This window comes from Pyrus communis, chromosome 6 (assembly GCF_963583255.1).
Source record: "Pyrus communis chromosome 6, drPyrComm1.1, whole genome shotgun sequence".
Lineage (NCBI taxonomy): Eukaryota > Viridiplantae > Streptophyta > Magnoliopsida > Rosales > Rosaceae > Pyrus > Pyrus communis.
The window spans coordinates 3,507,321-3,531,995 of record NC_084808.1 but is presented as its reverse complement, the minus strand read 5'-3'; the positions used below and the strand labels follow the sequence as shown (position 1 = coordinate 3,531,995).

The 24,675-nt window shown below is 39.6% G+C and overlaps 1 protein-coding gene across 1 annotated transcript; it reads right to left on the bottom strand.

The window, feature by feature from the left end:
* Nucleotides 1-11,281: 11,281 nt before the first annotated feature.
* On the bottom strand, nucleotides 11,282-11,956 carry LOC137737399 (uncharacterized). The gene has a single exon (XM_068476858.1). It carries the CDS (start codon nucleotides 11,954-11,956, stop codon nucleotides 11,282-11,284), a length of 675 nt encoding a protein of 224 aa, XP_068332959.1.
* Nucleotides 11,957-24,675: the final 12,719 nt, after the last annotated feature.

Sequence of the window (24,675 nt, the reverse complement as noted above, 5' to 3'; positions counted from 1 at the left end):
TGTACGGAATCCTTTGGATAAATTTATAACAGCATCTCCAAGCAGATGTTAAATACAATTTAATAGCTTACATGGCAATTTGATATATTGATAAAATGTTTTCCAACCCATATGCCAAAATATTATGTTTTATCTATCTATTCTATCTATTATATTCTATTAAGAGAAGAACCCTTGTCAACTTTTTTTCCCCACTTTTTTCAACTTTGCCCTCACTTTTGAATGCGCAATATTGATATAAGGAGAGTAAAATAGTAATTTTGTACCTTTTGACAAAATGACAATCATATCCTTATTTTTCATACTTTTTAAAATTTTTAAAACTAATCACACTCCTTGATAAATAAAATAAAAATAAAGAAAAATTGTTCACACACATAGAATGTGTGCTCTCTGCTAGTATTAATTAAAGCAAACATGGATGGTTCTTAAAGATGAAATCAACAGCAAAGAAGCAACATGAGGAGTTTCTGGTTAATAAAAATAAAAAGACGTTGCTGTCAAAATTCACCAATCCTATCATCCCCAATTGAAGGAAATCCTAAAATCCCAAATCCTTGTCATCTCCCTAGGGTCTCTTATTTTTCAGCATCTCCAACTCCCCAAATCCTTCGCCTTATCTCTTTAAGTCGACAATTCCAAACATGAAGGCACATAATAAGTTCTTAACAAAATTAAGAAAATTTAAAGACTATCTTTGAGTGCCAAAAAGCCTTCCTAAGCAACGCAAAAGGACATGGGCCGAACTTTTCCACTCCATTCTTCATCATTTTTGGTGTCTTAAGACTTCTCTTAACAACTTCTCACTCTTCTTTACCAACTCCCAATTAATAATAATATTATTATATTAAATTTATTAATTGAACTATTAAGAGAAGAGCCCTTGTCAACTTTTTTTGGGAACTCACCGACCCGGGACCCCACCACATCATGGGATTGCTCTCGCGCGAACTCACTTAACTTTGGAGTTCCTATAGAATCCAAAGCCAGTGAGCTCCCAAAAGGCCTTGTGCTAGGTAGAGATAGGAATATACATACAAGGCTTACAGGATCCACTTCCCTAGGTGATGTGGGATATTACAATCCACCCCCTTAGGAGCCCAACGTCTTCGTCGACACACTTCCAGCCAGAGATTAGCTATGATACCAAATTGTCACATCCCCGCCCGGCCCTCTACCACATCCCAGGCTCAACTCCACCGTAGCACAATATTGTCCGCTTTGAGCCTGAACCACGCCCTCATGGTTATGTTTCTGGGAACTCACACGAGAACTTCCCAGTGGGTCACCTATCATGGGATTGATCTCATGCGAACTCGCTTAACTTTGGAGTTCCTATAGAATCTGAAGCCAGTGAGCTCCCAAAAGGCTTCGTGCTAGGTAGAGATAGGAATATACATACAAGGCTTACAGGATCCACTTCCTTGGGCGATGTGGGATATTACAATCCACCCCCTTAGGGGTTCAACGTCCTCGTCGGCACACTTCTAGCCAGAGATTGGCTCTGATACCAAATTGTCACATCCCTGCCTGGCCCCCTACCACATCCCATGCTCGACTCCACCATAGCATGATATTGTCCGCTTTGAGCCCAAACCACACCCTCACAGATATGTTTCTGGGAACTCACACGAGAACTTCCCAGTGGGTCACCCATCATGAGATTGATCTCGCACGAACTCGCTTAACTTCGGAGTTCCTATGGAATTCGAAGCCAGTAATCTCGCAAAAGGTCTCGTGCTAGGTAGAGATGGTAATATGCATATAAGGCTTACAGGATCTACTTCCCTGGGCGATGTGGGATGTTACATTTTTTTTCCCCACTTTTTCCAATTTTGCCCTCACTTTTGAATACACAATATTGACATGAGAAGGGCAAAATAGTAATTTTGTACCTTATCCCTATTTTTCCTATTTTACCTTCACTTTTGATACACAATATTTACATAAGGAGGACAAAAAATAGTAATTATGTAATAGATAAAATATGCACTTATTAAGAGAAATTGTTCACACACATAAAATGTGTGCTCTTTGCTAGTATTAATTAAAGCAAACATGGATGGTTCTTAAAGATGAAATCAATGGCAAAGAAGCAACATGAGGAGTTTTTGGTTAATAAAAATAAAAAGATGGTGCTGTCAAAATTCACCAATCCTATCATCCCCAATTGAAGGAAATCCTAAAATCCCAAATCCTTGTCATCTCTCTAGGGCCTCTTATTTTTCAGCATCTCCAACTCCCCAAATCCTTCGCCTTATCTCTTTAAGTTGACAATTCCAAACATGAAGGCACATAATAAGTTCTTAACAAAATTAAGAAAATTTAAAGACTATCTTTAAGTGCCAAAAAGCCTTCCTAAGCTACGCAAAAGGACATGGGCCGAACTCTTCCACTACATTCTTCATCATTTTTGGTGTCTTAAGGCTTCTCTTAGCAACTTCTCACTCTTCTTTACCAACTCCCAGTTAATAATATTATTATTATATTAAATTTATTAATTGAACTATTAAGAGAAGACCCCTTGTGTAACGACCCGTCCCTAATTATTATGATTTTTATAATTTTAAAAAGTGAATTTATGAAAATGCCCTTCGAGGCAAAGTGTTGACTTTTGTTGACTGTCGTGTCGTGTCACGTAAGGTTCGTTTTCTTGGCGTATCCTCGTAGTATTTGTCGCTACGGACACGTGGGCGCAAACAGATCATGATTTGGAGTTATAACAAAATAGATATTAACGTTTAGAGTCGGGGGCATTTTAGTAAATTGGATATATTTTGGAAGGGTCCAGATTTTTAGAGCAAAATCTAGAGAGCCATGTGTGTGGCCCAAATTTAAAGACAGAAAAGATGGGCGGTGGAGATGAAGTATAAATGAGAGAAAGGAGGAAGGAACCGGACCAATCAGAAAGAAGGGTGAGGGTGAGTGACCAATTAGAAGGGAAGGAAATGAGAGGAAATGAGAGAGGTGAGTGGCACCCAACCTAGACCTCCATCCCCTTCACCCGCATACCCATGTATCCGACCGGCGGTGCAGCTGGGTTCGAAGTAATTTCCGGCAATTCTCACCCATTTTTTAGGTGATTTCCACCCATTCACCACCACCAAACCTCATCACCACATACCAACATCCAATTCTAGCCAAAATTGACACGAAATGGTGGAGATTTCACGAAGAATTCCCCACGGGTGCCGCGGAAGACTTGCCCCAAATCCACCAATTCCGAAATGTTTTCCTTCAATTACTACCATCATTAGACTCCCCTTGAGGTCATGAACAAAGCCTAATCATTGGTTAGAGCGTCGGAGTAGATTTGAGGACGAATCAAGAATCACCCTTGGCCTTAGTCATAGGTATGAAAGTTGCTCCACTTATTGAGATCTTCATTCCTGTAAAATTTGGTAATTTTTAGAAATAGTTAAATTTTTCGGCGAGTCGGAGAGGCCGACCGCCACTTGAAGCGGCATGTGGGCTGAGACGTCCCCTAACCTTCCTAGGCTAAATTTGAGTACCCTAATTCCATTAGTGAAGTCCGATTGATGAATTTCCGTCATTTGGACGTAGTTCCGTTAAGGTCCACCTCTTGATTATTATAGCAATCGACGATTTGACCATTAGATCGTCACCAAACTTTCATACTTTATAATATGTAATATTTGAGGATATTAGAAACTTAAGTTATATGTTCTATTGATAAGAATTCTAAGGCATGATTTAATATTTATTCTAGGCAACATGTGTTCGTGATGCCTTGATGCTTGTGCTAGGGAGTTGTAGCGCGGACTCCAGGTGAGTGGGCTTTTGGTTTTCTATATATACGTATATATGTTTTCCATTTTCCCAAAAATGGTTTTGAATGGATTTACGTTTTTAAATGCCATGTCAATTGCATTACATTCTAGTATATGCATTAGTATAGATATGCATATTATTGCATGACGTTGCGAACACCTAGGTAAGCTTCAGGTGAGTGCATATTGATGATAGTAATTGCAGTGTGCATGGTTATGTTTAATTGCATTTAGTGCTCATTATCCTGCACCCCGGTGTTAGTGCTTTGCCTAAGGCTAAGGCCAACCTTAACGTGATCGTTTGCCTCTTGCACCGCACGCTCACCCTGGATCTAAGGCAGGTGTCAGCCTGTCGTATAGACCACATTAGGTGGTTCCGACTCGTAGGTGACTTGCGATACTTCGCACAGCCTTCATGTGATCATAGCACTTAAGCGTATCTATTTACACTCAGCCTGTCATACATACCACATTAGGTGGTTCCAACTCGTGTGCAGGAATTGGTAGATGAGCTATAGATTCAGTCGTATAGGTCACGTTAGGTGACTTCGACTGGCATATCATTTTACATTGATTTATTTCACCTGGCTTTCTTATTTCATTGTTAAGATACTTGACATGGCATATACTTGGTTTTCACTACTCTCGAACATGATTTCTATATATGTATGTATTATTATTTTCTGGAAAATTATACGGGTTTTACGGTGATGGGTTATAATGTTTTCAAAAGGTTTTTATTAAAAACTTTATTTTTAGGCCCACTCACTCTTATTTTGCGCCCCTCCAGGTTTTAGCTACAGAAAATTTGTATCGACGAGGATTCTTGGCGAATCTCAGTATAGGTGGCAACCTATGAGGGTATGATCTTTACCCACACTACTGTACTTTACTTATACTTTGATGTCGTATGTGAAATGGGTTCATTCCAGCTCCCAGCGCACTCTTGTCTTTAGGTACTTTTTAGGTTTAAATTTATTCACATTTTCCACATCACTATATTTTATGGCTTCGTCACCCTCCGGGTGTTGGCCAGCATAGCTCGATTCAGAGTCCTAGTGGACATTCCGGGTCGGGTTGTGTCACCTTGTCAACTTTTTCCCCCACTTTTTCCAATTTTGCCCTTACTTTTGAATACACAATATTGACATAAGGAGGGCAAAATAGTAATTTTGTACCTTTTGACAAAATGAGAATCATATCCCTATTTTTCCTATTTTACCCTCACTTTTGATACACAATATTTACATAAGGAGGACAAAAAACAGTAATTATGTAATATTAAGATAAAATATGCACTTGTTAAGAGAAATTATCCCACATCATTTTTTCATACTCTCTTTTAAATTTTAAAAACTAATCACACTCCTTAATAAAAAATAAAAAAAAACAAAAAATAAAGAGAAATTGTTCACACACATAGAATGACACACCCCGATCGAGATCAGGGCATGCTGGCCGTCACGTGGAAGTGACGTAACCATGTGCACAGTGCGGAAGCTAATAAAATAATAATAGAAATAATAATACGAATAAATAAGAACTAGTTTTAAATAAGTAATAACAAGTGCAAGCGTAAGTGTGACGCTAAGTTCAGAGCATAAAGCCTAAAGCAGTCTGGGAGAAAATGATGCAACAAAGTACACCCGAAGGTGGTCCTACGCTGGTGATCGTTTATCAGATATGCTGGGAAAATCCTCAGGGAAAACCACCAAATGTGCTAGCCAACTAGAACCTGGAGGGGCGCAAAACAAAGGCGTGAGTGGGCAAAAACAAAGCTTTTCGAAAACCATTTAATAAATAAGTTCTAACCCCTCGCCGTAAAACCTGTATACTTCCCAGAAAATAGATATATTATATATATATATACACACACACACACCAATGCTCAAGAATATGCTATGCCAAAATCTCAGGTAAAATGCAAGTGCTCAGGTAATCACACATCAATATCATATAAACTATCAGCCGGAGTCACCTAACGTGACCTCTACGGCTGAATCTAGAGTTCAAATCTCAATCTCACTAACTAGACCTGCACACGAGTCAGAACCACCTAAAGTGGTATGTACGACAGGCCTGGGTGTAACATATATATACGCTCAAGTGCTACGATCACGTGAAGGCTGGGCGAATAATCGCGGGTCACCTACGAGTCGGAACCACCTAGAGTGGTCTGTACGATAGGACTGTGCACCTAACTTGGATCCAAGCTGAGCGTGTGGTGTGAGAGGTGAACATCACGTGAAGGACTGTGCCCAACTCTGGGCGGGAGCACTAACACCGGGGGTGCAGGTTATGAGCTCTCTATGCATCTCAAATCACTACTGAAAGTAAACATGAATTACACTTACCTGGCACTTACCTGTGCGTCCGCAGCACCAATACATACACATATATAAATGCAACTAACCATGCATACAAACGGCAATATAATATATGGCATATAACTAATAAACGTTTAAATCAATTTCTGGGGAAAAATAAGTATATAGGTATATACGGAAAACCAAAAGCCCACTCACTGGTAAGTGGAAGGGTTGTAGCCCCCTGCCTCGAGTGACCACGCTCGTCCTCGGGATAGGATTCACCTATATGCGAAACAACTATAAAAATGTTAATTTTAAAGCACATAACCAAACTTAAGAAATAACTTCTCATACAATGCTCAAATGGGGTGTATGAATACACCAACGTGATCTACTCAACCTCAGGATCATCCCCATATTTTTAACATAATTTTTCATCGCCGCACGCACCCCCATGCGCCGGCCACGCACAGGCACGTGCCTGGCACGCTGACGGCGTCAGTTAACGCTGTCAGGAATATTCCGTTATCTTTAACGGATTCCGTCAACGAAGTTAGGAATATTCCGTCCAAACTGACAGAATATTCCGTCGTCTTCTCTGGCGAGACTCCGGCGCCGTAGCTGGCGTCGGAAAATCGGGAAATTTTCAAATCGTGATATCTTCTTCGTTTTTCAACCAAATTTCACAAAATTGGTACCAAAATGAAGCTTACAACGAGAGGAACAAAATCATACCACTTTCAAGTGCTAAAATCCACGAAATCTCGCCTGGAAAATACCCCCAACTCCGGCCAACCTCGAAACTCGTGATCCCGACGTCCAAAACATTCAAACGAACCACCCCGAGCCTCCTAAGGACCTCACCAAGCTTCCTACAAGCTTGAAATTCCCAAAAACATGAGAAATTACGTGTGCATGAACAGTACCTAAAATCGGGTATCCCGAGTTCGACGTGAAAACGAAGGTATTCTTACCTGAAATGGGTATGGTTAAACTCCAATGAACCTCACGAGCATGGATATGTACTTTGTTTCTTCGATCTGTGAAAATTTGATGGGTTTTGGGTGTGTGTCCGTACGTTTAGATGGGAAATGGGAAAGAAAGGGAGCTCGAGACAGGGTGCAGGGATAGGGGAAAGGGTGTAGGGTGTGGGTGAGTGTGTGTGGCCCAAAACATGCCAACAAAACCCAAAAACAACCACAAAACGTAAAGAAATCGCACTAGGGGCAAAATCGTCTTTTCACGCGTACGTTTTAAAATTTTTTGGAACGGGCTGTTACAACCTACCCACCTTAATAGAATTTTGTCCCGAAATTCAAAACAACCATACAACAAACCCCTAGTGATCAAAGAACAATTGAGGATACAAATCCCTCATCCGATCTTCCGTTTCCCACGTAGCTTCCTCCACAGAATGATTTCTCCACAAAACTTTTACTAAGTTCACTGTCTTGTTCCTCAGAACCTTTTCCTTCCAATCTAGTATCGTCACTGGTTTCTCATCATAAGTCAAATCTGGATTAATTTCCAAGGGTTGATGAGGTATCACATGAGACGGATCAGCAACATAATGTCGAAGCATGGACACGTGGAAGACGTTATGTACTCTAGCTAACTCCGGAGGCAACTCCAACCTGTAAGCTACCTCACCAACTCGCTCTGTGACCATGTATGGTCCAATGTACATGGGACTCAACTTACCTTTCTTTCCAAACCGTACAACGCCTCTCCATGGTGAAAGCTTCAAAAATACCCAATCGCCAACCTCATAAACTCGGTCAGTAGCATGCCGATCTGCTAAACTCTTTTGCCTGTCTTGGGCTGCCTTCAGGTTAGACTTAATTACCTGAACATTTTGAGTAGTCTCCTCAACAATCCAACCGCTTGTGCCAAGCATCACCAAATTGTAGCACCAAAGCTCGCAACATATCCTCCAAAGTCTGAATAGTTCTCTCTGACTGTCCGTCCGTCTGAGGATGATACGCCGTACTATAAAGTAGTCTCGTACCCAAAGCTTCCTGAAACGCCACCCAAAACTTAGATGTAAATCATGGATCACGATCCGAGACAATACTCACAGGGACACCATGGTACTTCACAATCTTTGAGATAAACAACTTTGCTAATCGGCCCAAAGAATACTTCTCCCTCACTGGAATAAAATGCGCCGACTTAGTAAGTCGATCAACAATCACCCAAATGCCGTCAAAACCATTATGTGTACGTGGAAGCTTGTACATAAAATCCATAGTAATATTTTCCCATTTCCACTTTGGAACGGGAAGCGACTGCAACAACCCAAACGGCTTCTTCCTTTCCGCCTTAACTTGCTGACAAATAGCACACCTACTCACATACTCAGCTACCTCCCTCTTCATACCCGGTCAATAATAAAACGGTCGAATGGTATGATACATTTTAATAGCTCATGGATGCATGGCATAAGCCGAGATATGTGCTTCATCAAGAATTGCTTTCTTTAAATCCAAATTATTAGGCACGAATGTCCTACCCTCCTGCATCAACATGTCATCCGAATCACGAACTCTGAGGTCTCTCCTCCTTCCTCGATCTCGAGCTTGGATCAATTCTTGAGTTTCTCTATCCGCTACCTGAGCTTCAAGCACCCGGTCGAGCAAAATTGGCCTAACTTGAAAATTAGCAAGTAAAGCCACATCTCGATCTTCTGTTTCTAACCTCACTCCTGTAGAACGTAAGTCTACCAAAAGAGGAATACGACTCGCATACAACGCATTGATACGACCCTGAGACTTCCTGCTAAGTGCATCAGCCACTACGTTTGCACGACCAGGGTGATAATCAATCATGCAGTCATAATCACTGAGCAACTCCAACCACCTCCGCTGACGAAGATTAAGATCTTTTTGCGTAAAGAGATACTGAAGACTCTTATGATCTGTAAAGATCCTACATTTCTCTCCATAAAGGTAGTGTCTCCATAACTTCAACGCAAAAATGATAGCTGTTAACTCCAAGTCATGTGTAGGGTAATTCAACTCATGGGGTTTCAACTGTCGTGAAGCATAAGCAATCACCCTACCATGTTGCATCAACACACATCCCAGACCATTCAAAGAAGCATCACTATAAACCTCAAAATCACCACTATCGTCCGGGAGTGCCAAAACAGGTGCATGAGTGAGACAATACTTCAACTGCTGGAAACTCTGCTCACACTTATCATCCCACTCAAATTTAACGTCTTTCCTCGTTAACCTCGTCAGAGGTAAAGCAATCACAGAAAAATCCTTAACAAACCGCCGATAATACCCTGCTAAACCAAGGAAACTCCTCACCTCTGTGACGGTTCGCGGTTGCTCCCATTTTTCCACAGCTGCGACCTTCTGAGGATCCACCAAAATACCTTGAGCTGAAATGATGTGCCCCAAAAACGCAACTTGGTCTAACCAAAACTGGTACTTGGTAAACTTAGCATACAATTGGTGTTCCCTCAACCTTTTCAACACCAAAGTAAGATGTCGAACATGCTCCGCTTTCGATTTAGAATACACCAGAATGTCGTCAATAAAAACAATAACAAACCTATCCAAATATGGCTGGAACACCCGGTTCATCAAATCCATAAAAGCAGCTGGTGCATTCGTCAACCCAAATGGCATAACCAGAAACTCGTAATGACCATAACGAGTCCTGAACGCCGTCTTAGGAACGTCATCCCTACTAATCTTCAACTGATAGTAACCAGACCTCAAGTCAATCTTGGAGAATATACAAGCATCTCGAAGCTGATCGAACAAGTCATCAATACGCGGCAACGGATAACGGTTTTTAATCGTCACCCGATTCAATTGCCTGTAATCAATACATAGCCTCAAGGTTCCGTCTTTCTTCCTCACAAACAATACTGGAGCACCCCAAGGTGAAGTACTAGGCTGGATGAAACCCTTATCCACTAATTCCTGCAACTGAACTTTCAATTCCCTTAACTCAGCGGGAGCCATACGATAAGGAGTCAAGGAAATAGGATTAGTACCTGGAAGCAACTCAATAGTGAACTCCATGTCTCGGTATGGTGGTAAACCAGGTAAATCCTCAGGGAAAACATCGGGAAAGTGTTTGACTACCCTCACATCCTCTACTCTACTAGGAGCAGCTTCATCCAACACCACATGAGCTAAGTACCCCTGGCAACCCTTAGATAACAAATTTTTTGCTCGCACGGCCGAAATAACACCATGTCTCATCCCACTCTGCTCGCCCACAAAAGTAACCACAGGTAGTCCAGGACGATGGAACGTAACTATTTTCCCGTAACAATCAATATTGGCACGATTGAAATGCAACCAATCCGTGCCCAGAAATCACATCAAAGTCAACAATGTCTAACGAGAAAAGATCAGTTGGCATAACAACATCCTCCACTATTACTGGACATCCTGGGTACACACGATCTACGATACACCTCTCCCCTCTAGGCATAGCGAACTCTAAATCATACCCTAGAGGTGTGGGGCGAGGTTGCGTCACTTGAGCAAATGTATGAGAAATCACAGAATGTGTAGCACCACAATCAATTAATACTCTAGCAAAATAACCAAGGATATTTAACGTACCCATGATCAAATCTGGATTGTTCTGAGCATCCTGCAGAGAAATATTATGAAGACGCCCCTGGGTCTGTTGTCGTTCACCTCGACCTCTGCTCGTCTGGCCGCCACGACTCTGAATGCCACGCCCCTGACTGGGCTGACCAAACTGCCTCGAAGACCCCGCACTACTCGTAGCAATCTCCCCCTGCTGAATCTGTCTTCCCTGAAACCACTGAGAACCGCCTGCTGGAACTGGAGGATACGACGTATAGCCGCCGGAATACGGAGGATAACCGCCCTGGGAATACGGGTCCTGGGGATACTGATACTGTCCCGGGGCATAAGGAACAGCATCGCCCTGATAGTAGTAAGCACCACCTCGACCTGTCTGCCCATAACTACTCGAACCCTGAATCTGCTGAATCGGTACAAGTGGTGGCAAGAAAGTCTGATGCGGCTTCTGCTGCTGACTTTGGGGACAATTTGCAGCCCGATGTCCCATCTGCCCACAAGTAAAGCAACCACTGCTGCCACGCCTACACTCACGAAAGTGCCGATTATTACACCTGCAGCAAACTAGGGCCCTACCTCTACCAGCATCACCCTGTCTCTAGCCTCTAGCACCACCAGAAAACCTACCTCCACGTCCCTGACCAGTGGCGCTAAAACCACCGCTAGAAGAGCTAGAACTAGTGCCACCCCTCTTGAAGTTCCTTGTCCTACAAGGTCTGAGCGACACCTGACCTTTACTTTTATCATCCTTCTTCTGATTACCATCATTCTCTTCCTCCTCACTCTCGCTCGGCATATTTTCTGAATCCTCAATCCTCAGCAGAATCTCATAAAACTCCTGGTAGGTATCACAGTGAGTAGTGGTCGCCATCGAACGCCACTTCTTCTTAGTGCCTAAACGGAAACGACGAAGCATCTCCGCTGGATTACCAACAACATCTGGATGATAGCGAGACAAATCAGTGAACTTCCGGTAGTACTCATTTGCTGTCAACTTCCCCTGTCTCAACTCAGTAAATTCCTGCTTCTTTCGATCAATATACTTAGGAGGCACAAACCTTCTCTTGAACAACTCTTGGAAAACATCCCAATCCGTCTTCTCAGCTGGAGTCAAACGACGAAGTTCCTGCTTCCACCAGGACGTAGACTCCTTACCCAAAAACCACGATGTCGTCTCAACCCACTTCTCGACAAGGAGATTCCCTTGACTGTGCAAAACACGAAAAATCTTCTCAATATGCTTTAACCATCGCTCCGCACCCTCATGAAACATGTAACACGATGAAATATAAATACACCAAGATGATAATCTTGTCAGGTTTCTGTTTGCTGAATTTGTATAGAAGTCTAGGAGTAGTTTTCTCAAAAAGTCATCGTCCTCTGGACGCAATTAGAAAATTGTAGTTGTCCAGGAAGTTTGAACTTTATATCCTCAATATCCCAAAAACATTAATCAAAAGCGGGGTGCATCTAGAGTGAGGATTCATTTCGAACACATCAAAGAGAGCCTCGATTTTATCTCTTCCTTACTTCCACATTTGATCACGTCACAAAGAGAACTTCTAGATCACATCACCCAAAGAGGTTGAATACATCCCACTTTTATCTTAGTGGTCTTCACAAGTGTCTTGTTGTTGAAATTTCAACACCCATTTTCAGGAAATAACTATTGCCAATACTTTAATTTTTAGAGCAAGAAGAATATTGTTTTCTACTTAAGTAAACAACCACCAATCGAAATACCACATGAGTGTAATCTTGGTTCAGCATCACAATTATTGACTTTCACATTCTCTACATGTACAAAATATCCCGAACTGATAGTGAACAATGATACTTCCCAACCTTCACTCGTATAACAAAATGATCATAGTCATTCGAACCATATTCGAACCAATTCTTGATAGGTTAAAGGTAACTCCATATCGATACTCATAATTGCTGATTAAATTCTCCCACTGCCACAGTCAAAAAGTTAGTCCATTTCAAGAATTTGAGCGTATCAAAGAAGTTCTAAGGTTGATAAGGATTTCGGACACGTTCTCCACCGAGAAATATCATTTGATTTCTAAGTAAATAAATAAATAAATGTTAACTTCAAGTCATGGATAAAATAACTCATTCCAAACAGTTCTCGCTAGCATCGATGCAAAAGTGGCGCATACACCCGCCAAATCAATCTGTCATGAATTCCTCACTAACCAAGCGTAAAACCATGTCATAAAGGTTAAAAGAACATTCAAGAAATTGAGGGTCAAAATAGTTCACGAAATCTAGAGTACAAGATATCCGGATTAAATATACAATTTCAACATCTAAGTGGTCCTCTTGAACAATTTGTCCCTATCCAACTGATATGGGAAATAGGCCGGTGACTCCAAATTAACCCAATTGCTGTTAATACCAGGAGGTGAAGTTAAGGGTACGAACAAAGCTGACGTAGAATAATATTAAAAAGTCAAACGATTCCAAAAGTGATGAGTTATGTTAACAAAAAACTGAATAATTTCAACATTATCCCAAGCCAAAAAAATAGAGAGGTAAAATTTAAGAATAATCTAACAAGATTTCTTGATGATCGAAAAGTAATGTCACAAAATATTAAACTACCAGAGACCAAAAGAAATTTCCCAACATGTTCTTCCGTCGAGTGTTACCACTTTAACACCACTTTGCCACATGAGACATTTCTAGAGTCCTAACAAAAAGGGGACTTCGCAAGATTTCTATTAAGAGATATTCTAACAATACTACCAAGAAATCAAAACTAGCTGAGATTTCCAATCCCAAAAAGATCAATTCTAACAACGGAAGAATGATGATGAAATTATTTGGTAAATCCTTTGGTGATACATGATTATCAATACATTAATTTAGGTCATCAACTTGCCTCAAATCTACATTTTCCCCCCTTAAGGGAAATCTTCGTTTTAATTCTAAGGACATGGCCAAAATGATCATCTAAAATGTCGTGAAGACAACATAATTGTCCAAAACTTAAGAAAAGTTAGCATATTTTTCCATATTCGACGAGGTGGCATCATTCGAACGTCAAACACAAAAACAAGAGTGCTCACATCACGCGTGTGATGAACACAATACTGCCTAACATATGCTCTGATACCAAACTGACACCCCCCGACCCGGAATGTCCACTAGGACCCCAAATTGAGCTGTGTTGGCCGACACCTGGAAGGTGACGAAGCCATAAAATGTGATAGTGTATAAAAAGTGAATAAATTTGAATCTAAAAGTGTCTAAACACCAGAGTGCGCTACAAGTGGGAGCGAACCCATTTCACACGTGATGTTAGAGCATAAGTAAGGTACATTAGTGTGGGTAAGAATCATACCCTTAAAAGTAGCCACCAATACTAAGATTAACTATATATCCTCGTCGATACAAACTCAGCAGTTAAAACCTGAAGGGGTACAAAACAGAAAGTGTGAGTAAGCAGTAAAACCAAGCTTCCCAAAACTATTACCTTTCTAACAGTAATAACCCCTCACTGTAATTCCCTTATCGTTTTCTATAGGATAGTACAACATATATACATATATCCAAACCATACTCAGAAATGACCAAAACCACGGTTTGCCATTAACTCCACCATACATTAATAAGTAGGCCAAATGAACTTAATCAATACAAAGTGATATATCAGTCAGAGTCATCTAAAATGACATGTACAACTTATCCATATCTCATCAATCATGGCTAGCATATAAGTCGGAGTCACCTACAGTGACCTATACGACTTATACATATCTCATCAATCATGGCTAGCATATAAGTCGGAGTCACCTACAGTGACCTATACGACTTATCCATATCTCATCAATCATGGCTAGCATATAAGTCAGAGTCATCTCTTGTGACCTGTACGACTTATCCATATCTCATCAATCATGGCTAGCCAATAGCTCAATAAGTATACCTGCACACGAGTCGGTAACTCCCAACGATCCACAATATGTTTATAATCTGCAACTCCCAACGATCCACAATATGTTTCTAAATTAACATATTAAAATTTCATTACGATCCAACGGTTGGATCTCCGCCATTTGCCCAAAACCAAGTGGACGTGAACATTTATTTTACTAACTTACAAATTCAATTCGGGAAGATCCGTACATCAGATTCCCGATCCATAAATTCCTATGATCTTTAAATATTACTTATTATAATGTATCCAAGTTTGGTGACGATCCAACAGCCGGATCGTCGATTCACATTTTCATCAAGCAACGTATCGTAACGAATTTAGGTTCCAACGATCAACCTAAGTCATTCAAATAACAAAACTGAATTCAAGACATTCGACATAGCCTAAAATAGCATTGGCGGCCCACTAGCCACGCGCCGCCGCGGGTGGCGGTCAGCCGCCCCGACTCGCCGGAAAATCCAACTATTTCCAAAAATTCTCAAACTTCACAGAAATGAAGCTCTCAGTGAGTGGAGCAACTTTCATACCTGCCACGAGGTCCAAAAGTGGACGAAAGATGGTCAATTTTGCCCACAAAGCCGGCGGGTGCCTAAAACTTCCTGATGTCGATTCGTCTTCTACAGTGGTCCAACGGGGTCAAGGTTGGTTGGATTTTTCTCCTGGGATGATGGGCTACAAAGCCCAAGTGGTGGCATCAGCCATCACTTTGCTGATTTGCCGGAAAATCGAAAAGAGTGGCCGGAGCACCGTTGATTTTCGTCAACTTTCGTGGCCTCAAACCGCCACATACCATGGTTAATCAAGGTGGTTCTTGGGTGGGTTTTGTAGAGGGGAATGAGAGCTTCAAGATGGTGGTGGTGGCGTCGAAAAACTTCACCGGAGTTGGCCGGAATCGGCCTTGGAAAATGGGAACTTGTGGTGGGTGCGGGTGGACGGGAAAGCCATTTTTTTTTTTTTTCTTTTCTTTCTTTCCTCCATTTCTGATTGGGCTTCACCCCACAAAGTGGGGATTTAATTTAATTAACACTAAACCTTGAATAACCAATTTCAAACGTCCGTAACTATACCGTTATAATCCGGACTCGCAAACGGCTTTCGCCTATACGTTCGTACCAACGAGTACTACGAGGATATGCTAAAAGAATAAGTCCCACATCTCTCAAGTCGATGGTCGACGGAAGTCAAAGTCCTTTCCTCTAGGGCAATTTCGTAAATTCACGCTTTTAAAATAAAATAAAAACGTAAAATTTGGAACAGGTTGTCACATTTTGGTAGAAAGATATATCCACTTAAATGAAGTGTTGCAACTTTTGACTCTTCATGAATAGTCACATGTGATAACACTAAGAGAAAGCTATGGTGAAAGGTAGAGAAGAACTAGAGAGCTTTCGAAGAGAGAGAGAGTGTGTGTGTAGAGAGAGAAACTATTATTTCATTATTTCTCAACTACTACATCATTCATCCTTATAAATACAATCACACATAACTAACTTCTAGAATCTCCAATACAATTGTGACACATGGCAGTGTAAAACAATACTAACTTTTATTCTAACATTCCCCCTCAATCTTATGCTCGGCATTCCCAATCATAAGATTGGCGCAATGAGAACTAAACAATGGAAAACATAGACCCTTGGTAAGAATATCATCAAACTGTTATGAGGAATTAACTAACTGCAACAGAATTATGCCTTGCTGCACTCTTTCCTGCACAAAATGACAGTCAATCTCTATGTGTTTAGCTTTAGACTGTAAAATGGGATTAGTTGCTAAGGCCATAACTGATATATTGTCACAGTGGAGCAATGGAGTTGCTGCAGAAGAGAGAAATAGGTCTTTGAGTAACTGTTGAATCCGCACAACCTCAGCAGTGGTAATGGCCATTGCCCTATATTCTGCCTCAGTCGAAGAACGACTAACTGTATGTTGTTTCTTAGAACTCCAAGAAATCAGATTATCACCTAAAAATACAACAAAACCAGTGGTTGACCTTCTGTCATTGGGATCCCCAGCCCAATCAGCATATGTGTAAGCTCTTATATCCAGATTACTAGGTCTAAAGCACAAACCAAGAGTCATTGATCCTTTTAGATACCTCAAGATTCGTTTCACAACAACAAAATGACTTTCAAGAGGAGAATGCATAAACTGGCATACCTGATTGACTAAGTAGGCTATATCAGGTTGAGTGAAAGTCAAGTACTGTAAGGCTCTAACTATAATTCTGTAAAGACCTCGCTCATGAAATGGATGACTACCATGATTTAAGAGCTTTTGGTGAGGATGACAGGGAGTGGTACAAGGCTTGCTATCAAATATATGTGCCTTATGCAGCAAGTCCTTGATATATTTAGACTGATGAACTAGCAATCCGTGAGGTTGATACTCAATCTGTAGCCCAAGAAAATAGTGTAAGATCCCTAAGTCCTTCATATCAAACTCCCTGGTTAATTGATGAATCATAGACTGAACAAGGGAATCATCATCTCTACTGAGTATAATGTCATCAACATATAACAGCAATACAACAAAAGAATGACCATCACTCTTGACATATAAAGAAGGATTAGCATATGAAGCTTTGAACCCCAAACTAAGAAGGAATCTGGAAAATCTTTTATTCCAAGCTCAGGGAGCTTGTTTAAGGCCATACAAAGACCTTTCTAATTTGCATACAAAATCTAGTGATCCTTGTCAATAAACCCTTATGGTTGAGACATGTATACTTCTTCATCTAGAAAGCTATGCAAAAAGCGTTTTTCACATCTAGCTGCTTAAGTTTCCAGCCCTTTGTTACAGCCAATGACAACATCAATCGAACTGTTGTAGGCTTAACCATAGGGCTAAAAGTCTCATAGTAATCGAGACCAGTTTCTTGAGAAAATCCTTTGGCCACTAAATGAGCCTTATACCTGGCAACCGATTCATCAGGATGTCTTTTTACTTTATATATCCATTTACAACCCACCAAGTTCTTATGAAGTGGGAAAGGAATTAATGTCCACGTTTTCTGTTTGAGAAATGCCTCAATCTCTTCTATCATTGCTTGTTGCCACTGAGAGGATTTAGCAGCAACTCGAAAAGACTGAGGTTCCTTGTCCAGAGATGAATCTGCTTAAACAGAAGCAGAAAAAGCCTTTTTTTAAAAAAATTCTAGACTTGGACATGTTTTGCATTGAATGAGTATTAAGACTGACCACAGATACTTGTTGCAAATCTGGAGCTTGAGAACTAGTTACATCAGGATGATTCTCAGATGGCATCAAGGAAGATGGAGAATCTGAAGTAGAAACACCTCCAGTAGGACCAAGATCACCATTTGATTGGGAACATGACTGAGTAACAAGTATCAGAGAAGATGATATGTATAGAGATGGTATAGGAATAATGGGAGGATGATGAAAGGTAGTAGGATGAGTTATGATAGCTGGAAGTGACTTAGAAGATATAGCAGGACTGGAAAATGAAGAAGACAACCCATGTTCACTAGGAAAAACAGTTTCATCAAACAAAACATGCTTAGAAACAATTAACTTGTTATCCCTTATAACATCGCATATATACCCCTTATATTGAGCAACATATCCCAAGAAAATACACTGAGTAGTCTTAGGATCAAGTTTATGATGTCTATAAGGTTTTAAGGAAGGGTAATAAGCATAACCAAAAACCTTTAAATGATCAAGTGGAGGTGGAGATTTATACAACATTTCGAATGGAGATTGCATCTTTAAGATAGAAGTAGTCAGTCTATTAATAAGATAGACAACTGTGGCACATGCATGAAACCAGAACTTAGATGAAAATGAGGCTTTTTGAAGTAATGTAACAGCAATTTCAACAAGATGCCTATTCTTTCTTTCAGCTAAACCATTCTGTTCAAGGGTGTATGGACAAGATTTTTGATGAACAATGCCTTTGGTTGTGAGAAAGTTTTGAAAAAGAGTACTTATATATTCACCTCTACCATTACTTTGCAAAACTTTAATATTTGCAGAAAAGTAGTTGTGAACATAAACATGAAATTGGACAAATATCTCAAAGACAGCAGCTTTATTATTCATGGGGAAGATCCATGTATATCGTGTACATTCATCAATAAACGACACATAGTAGCTATACCTTTCTATAGACTTAGTAAGAGAGGGACCCTATACATATCTGTGAATGGCTTCAAAGGGAACAAGAGACTTTGAAGCCATTATAGGAAAAGACAACTTGGTGAACTTGCCTTGTAAACAAACAGTACAAGTTTGAGGTGGTGAATTACAAGGGAAATTAATGGCTGACTTACTAAGAGCTACTTGAGTTACAGAATTGGTGGGATGACCCAATCTACAATGCCAAAGAGATGCATTTATTTTGTCCAAGAAATGCTGCAGGTTTTGTCTTTGGTGATTTGAGAATAGGAAGTGGGTAGACAACTTGGTGACGCAGTCCTTGATATAGAACCCTGTTGATGACCTTGTCCTATATACACATAGAAAACTCATCAACAATACACCTACAATTGTTGTCTTTGCATAATTGATACAGAGACAGTAAGTGTTGTGATAGTTGTGGAACATGTAACACAGATTTTAACTCAAGTATTTGAGAATGAGTAGATAAACTAGCTTGACCATTGTGTGAAATTTGTAAACCTTCACCATTAGCACTAGTCACAATCTCAGAGGAAGCATATGGAGTAGCAACTTGCAGATTAGAGAGATCGGATGTCATATGATTAGTTGCTCCAGAGTCCAGCAACCAATACTCTTATTGTGGGGCTGTTGGAAAGAAATTGGTTCTAGCAGTAAATGCAATGGGTAAATTCTGTTGAGAAGACATCACCCCATGAGGAAGCTGAGATGGAGACATCATAGTGGGAGGCTGCACTTGAGATGAAAAAGAATTTGGAGACTGAAGATGTGGCTGTAACTATGAAGGAGTAAGAGGCTATGAATGTTGCTGAAACATCATAGGAGATGGGGAGAAAGTCTGAGACATAGGCATAGTCATAGATGCAAGATTGTTCTTGCCAAAACAAGTGGCAGCTGTGTGTCCCTTTTTGTGACAGATTTGGTAGCCATTCTAAAAACAGTTTAAAGCTACATGTCCCTTCTTATCACATGTTTGGCAAACAAGTAGTGGTTGAAAAGATTGACCCGAAACCATTTAATTTCCAGGATTTTGAAATTGTGACTGAGATTGGAGTGGAGGTTGTGCAAAATTCAGATATCCAGAAGGTTGTTGATAACCAGCATTGAACCTCTTCCCTTTACCTTTGGATCTATAGTTATTCCCCCTGAAATTGTTATAAGTTCTAGAACCAATTTGAGAAACAAAAGCAACAGGGCCATTGGAAGAAGGAAATGGCAATTATTGAAATTGAGCCATTGGTGAAAAAGAAGAACCATGAGATCCAAGATCAAAGCTGCCAATATGTGATCGAGAGTTGGAAGAGCCACCAGTTTCATAAGTTGAACCAGAAGTATTGGCAAACATAGTTGCCATTAAAGGCTGTGGTTTAAGAACTTCTTCTAATGTAGACTCTTCGGCCTTGAGCTGAGACCTAAGCTCTTTCAATGAGACCAAATTCTTTTTGCCCCGAATCACAGACTTAATGGTTTTGTATTCTGTAGGTAATCCTCGTGAAGCCACAATGATAATATCCTCATCAGAAATCACAATACTAGCAGTAGCTAATTGATCCCTACACTATTTAATTCTCTGCATATAAGCATCAATGGATTATGGCCCTTTCTTAATGTTTTGCAGGTCAATCTTCATTTGAACAATACTAGTGCGAGTCATATGAGCAAATATTTCTTTCAAATTGTTCCACATATCACTGGAGCTTTGACATTCAATAACACAAGATAATGCAGTAGTAGAAAGTGTTGCAGTGATCAAGAGCTTTATCATGGATTTTCCAAACTTTATAAGCATCAGTCAGTGGAGAATTATTAACAACCGACTCATCATCAGATTCCAATTCGGTATATTTTTAAGGACATGGAATGGATCCATCAATAAACCTTATAATTCCATTCCCTTCTAGTAACAATGATATCTGAAAATTCCAAGTAACATAATTCGAATCATCCAATTTCACAGTAACCGTGTTTCCAACACTAGGTATAAGCGAAGAGATTGGAGATTGTCTAAGGGCTAATTTTGCAGTGGTAACTATAATGCACCAACAGAGATCAACAATTCAACAATGGAAGTAACTTTCAAGAACCACAAAATCTGTCGTCCACAGTACACAATCGACTAACACAACTCCTTTACTTTAGAAATCAACAGAAGCACAACGAATCACGTAGCAAGAATTGCCAAGAATCAACAATTTGATAGATACATAACTATTAATAAACAATACTGAGTAGCAAAATGGAAAGAAGACACTTTAATTGTACCACCACGGCTGAACAAATTGTGAAGCAACAACAATTGCAAAGATTAACGAATAGAGCAACAATCTCTGACGACAGAATCGAACAACCGACAAGAAGAAATTCCACCGACTTAGGGTTTTTGATTAATCGACGCTTGATCGGAATCACGAACAACCAGCAAACAGCCACCAATACCGGTCACCGGAACGATAAAGACTAGCGGAAGCATAGGAATCGTTAAGCAATGGTGTTAACAATGGTCAGCGAAGATACCATGATAACATTAAGAGAAAGCTATGGTGAAAAGCAAAGAAGAACTAGAGAGCAGTAAATATTACAAAAATAACTTTTCATTTGTTTACATAATCATACATATAGTGCAGTAAATATTAAAGTCTCATTGAGTCTATATGAGAGAGTTTTCTACACAATCGTGGTTCATGGAGCCTTGTGATTTGGAGTGCTACTATTACAAGGACATGTGATGCGTGATTTATGCGCACACAAATTAAACCCTATTTGTGACAATTGTAGTAATGATGTAAGTAGGGATCGTTCTAACCGGGGATTAACTAGGGATGCTAATCTATTTTGAATTGACTTGAAAACACAAAAACTAAATGTAAAAACTCTTAACAAGACTACTATGACTCAGAATGGCTTTGAAAAACTCAAACTGCCTAAAACAATCAAATTGACTCAAATAGAAACTAGAACTTGATTTAGACGAATTTGAAAGTGTTTATGACTCCAAAAGCTTAAAGATACAAAAATAAAACAAATACGAATGATTAAGACTCAACGAAATATGGGGGAAATGTGTTTGGACGATATTAAATTAAATGGACAAAATATAATTAAAGGCAAAATGTAAATATGAATGTGATGAAAATATGGATGATGGAATAGCCAAGGGGTTCTTCTCCACACATGTTACACTTGCATACAAGATTGATTTTCAGTTGGTCTTTCGATAAGTTATGAAACTCAACTCCCCGGGTTAATTAGGTCCGCTTAAATTAACCGTCAAGTTCTCCTTAAATTAATGAATTGGATGGGTTAGCGCAACGCAATTCACCACTTTCTCCAAAAGTCCTTTACGTGAAAAGCACAATAAAGATACAATCAAAGATCATTAAGCATTATGAAAACTATAAGTGTTGACGAGACATTCGTTACTATGATGAGCATGAAACTAGTGCCAAGAATTCATTTAACGCGATTGTTTATAAGCAACCTCCACTACTTGTAAATATAAGTTCATAACGATTAGGTGAAATTCACTTATATTCTAGCGTCATATTTATGCATGAAAATTAAGCGCGCATTCTTAATAAACATTCATAAATAAGTTATCAATCAAACGGTTAAACAAATTGAATCCACAACTTATGAAATTCCAACGAAAGTTAATCAATTCATATTGCAAATATAAACATAGTTTCGAATCACCCCCTAGCTAAAGGGGGTTTAGTTCCTCATAACTTTGAAATCAAAGAAACACCTAAACATTCCAACAACTCAAACTTGAATTGTATGAACGTTTAGGTCCTCTTATCTTCCATTCCTCATACGTACAAAACAAAGAGAATTAAATTATAACTTTGAAATCAAAGAAACACCCAAACATTCCAACAACTCGGACTTGAATTGTATGAACGTTTAGGCACTCTTCTCTTCCTCTTCGTTGTGGCACAAGGTCTAAGGAGATGTTTAGGGCTTTAGGTGTATGTGGAATGGAGTGAGGAGTGGTTGGAGATGGAAGAAAAGATGCAGGAAATGGAAGTGGGACTCACGGCAATGGAAGAATGGGATGTGTTTGTGGTGTGTTGTGTATGAAAAATGAGATGTGTTTTTAATGGGGAGTGAATGCAAGGGCTTTTATAGGAGAATGAAAGTGTAAATGGCTGTTTGTTTAAGCATGCAAGTGGCTAATTAATGATGAACAAACAGCTAGGAAAGCATGTGAAAGCTGGAATTGCATGTGCAGATGCTGGAATTGCATTGAAAGCCCACGGCATTGATGTTTTCTTGCTAATTTTCTGGCTACATGATGAAAGGTTAATGAATAATGCATGTAGGTGGCAGCAATGATGAAGAATGCATGAGGAATGGATGCAATGATGAAGGAATAATCTGGAAATGCAAGGTGGAAAGCTAGAAATGTGAGTGAAGGCCACGGCAAGGGTGTTTTCTTGATGGTTTTGGGGTTGTGATGCATGTGAATGCAAATGATAGCTAGGGTGTGTGATGATGAGTGTATGTGGAATAAAGAATGAATGGTGGCTGAATTGAAGGAGTGTAATGGCTGAAAATGGGATGGATTTGCAAGGGCCACGGCAAAGGAGTGAGATTGATGATGAATTATGAAAAGTGAATGCATGTAGGGTTGATATGCATGTGAATTAGGTTGGAAAGAGGTGGAAATGGAATGTTATGCAATGATAATGTCTTGTGGCTGAATTGATGAAGAATAAAGGGTGCATGAGTGAATGATTGAATGTGCATGTGGGTGAATGTGAAGGGAATGCATGTGTTGAATGGGATTGTGGAAATGCACGGTATTGAGTTGTTTGTTTGTGTGAAGTGTGTGTGAATGCATGTGAAGATGCTAATAAATAATGCATGTAGGGTTAGGAAATAAAATCATAACTTAAAGGGGGATGATTAAAGGGTGTTGAAAGGTTTGAAATGCATGTGAATTGATGGATTGTTTTTGATGGAATGGATGGTTCTTTGCATGGTGATGCGTGATTTATGCGCACACAAATTAAACCCTCTTTTTATCAATTGTAGTATATGTATAAGTAGGGATCGTTCTGGACCGGGGATTAGGAGGGATTGTTAATCACTTGGATTTGACTCAAAAACGTAAAATAAAGTTTAAAACACTATACTAGACTCAAAGAATGCAAAACTAAACTTTAAACCACTAAGACAAACCAAAGACTCAAAATGCTTTAAAACATAAACTAAATTGAACAATAAGGAAAAAGGGGGGAAGAGTTTTGATTTGACGAAAATTGAAATAACAAAACAAGTTAATAAACTAAGCAGAATGTAAATGTGAATATGGATGATGGAATAAATGGAATGAAGGCTAGCTAAGGGGTTCTTCTCCACACATGTTATACTTGCATACAAGATTGATTCTCAGTTGGTCTTTCGATAAATTATGAAACTCAATGCTCCAAGTTAATTAGGTCCGCTTAAATTAACTTTCAGATTTCCCTAAATTCATTGGATTGAATGGAATACGCATTACAACCAAATTATTCTTAATCAAAGTCCCTAACTATGGAATACGCATGATAGAGACATTCAACAAAGATCATTAAGTTCAATGAAAATTAGAAGTGTTGACGAGGCATTCGTTACTATGGAATACGCATGAAACTTATGCCAAGAATTCGTTTAACGCGATTGTTTATAAGCAACCTCCACTACTTGTGAATATAAGTTCATAACGATTAGGTGAAACTCACTTATATTCTAGCGTCATATTCATGCATGAAAATTAAGCTTGCAATCTCAATGAACATACATAAATAAGTTATCAATCAAACAGTTAAACGAATTGAATCCACAACTTATGAAATTCCAACCAAAAGTAATCAATTCATATTGCAAATATAAACATAGTTTCGAATCACCCCC

What these genes read in the sequence shown, in the direction of transcription:
- LOC137737399 (XM_068476858.1), bottom strand. Translation starts at nt 11,956, where the DNA reads ATGTTTCATGAGGGTGCGGAGCGATGGTTAAAGCATATTGAGAAGATT.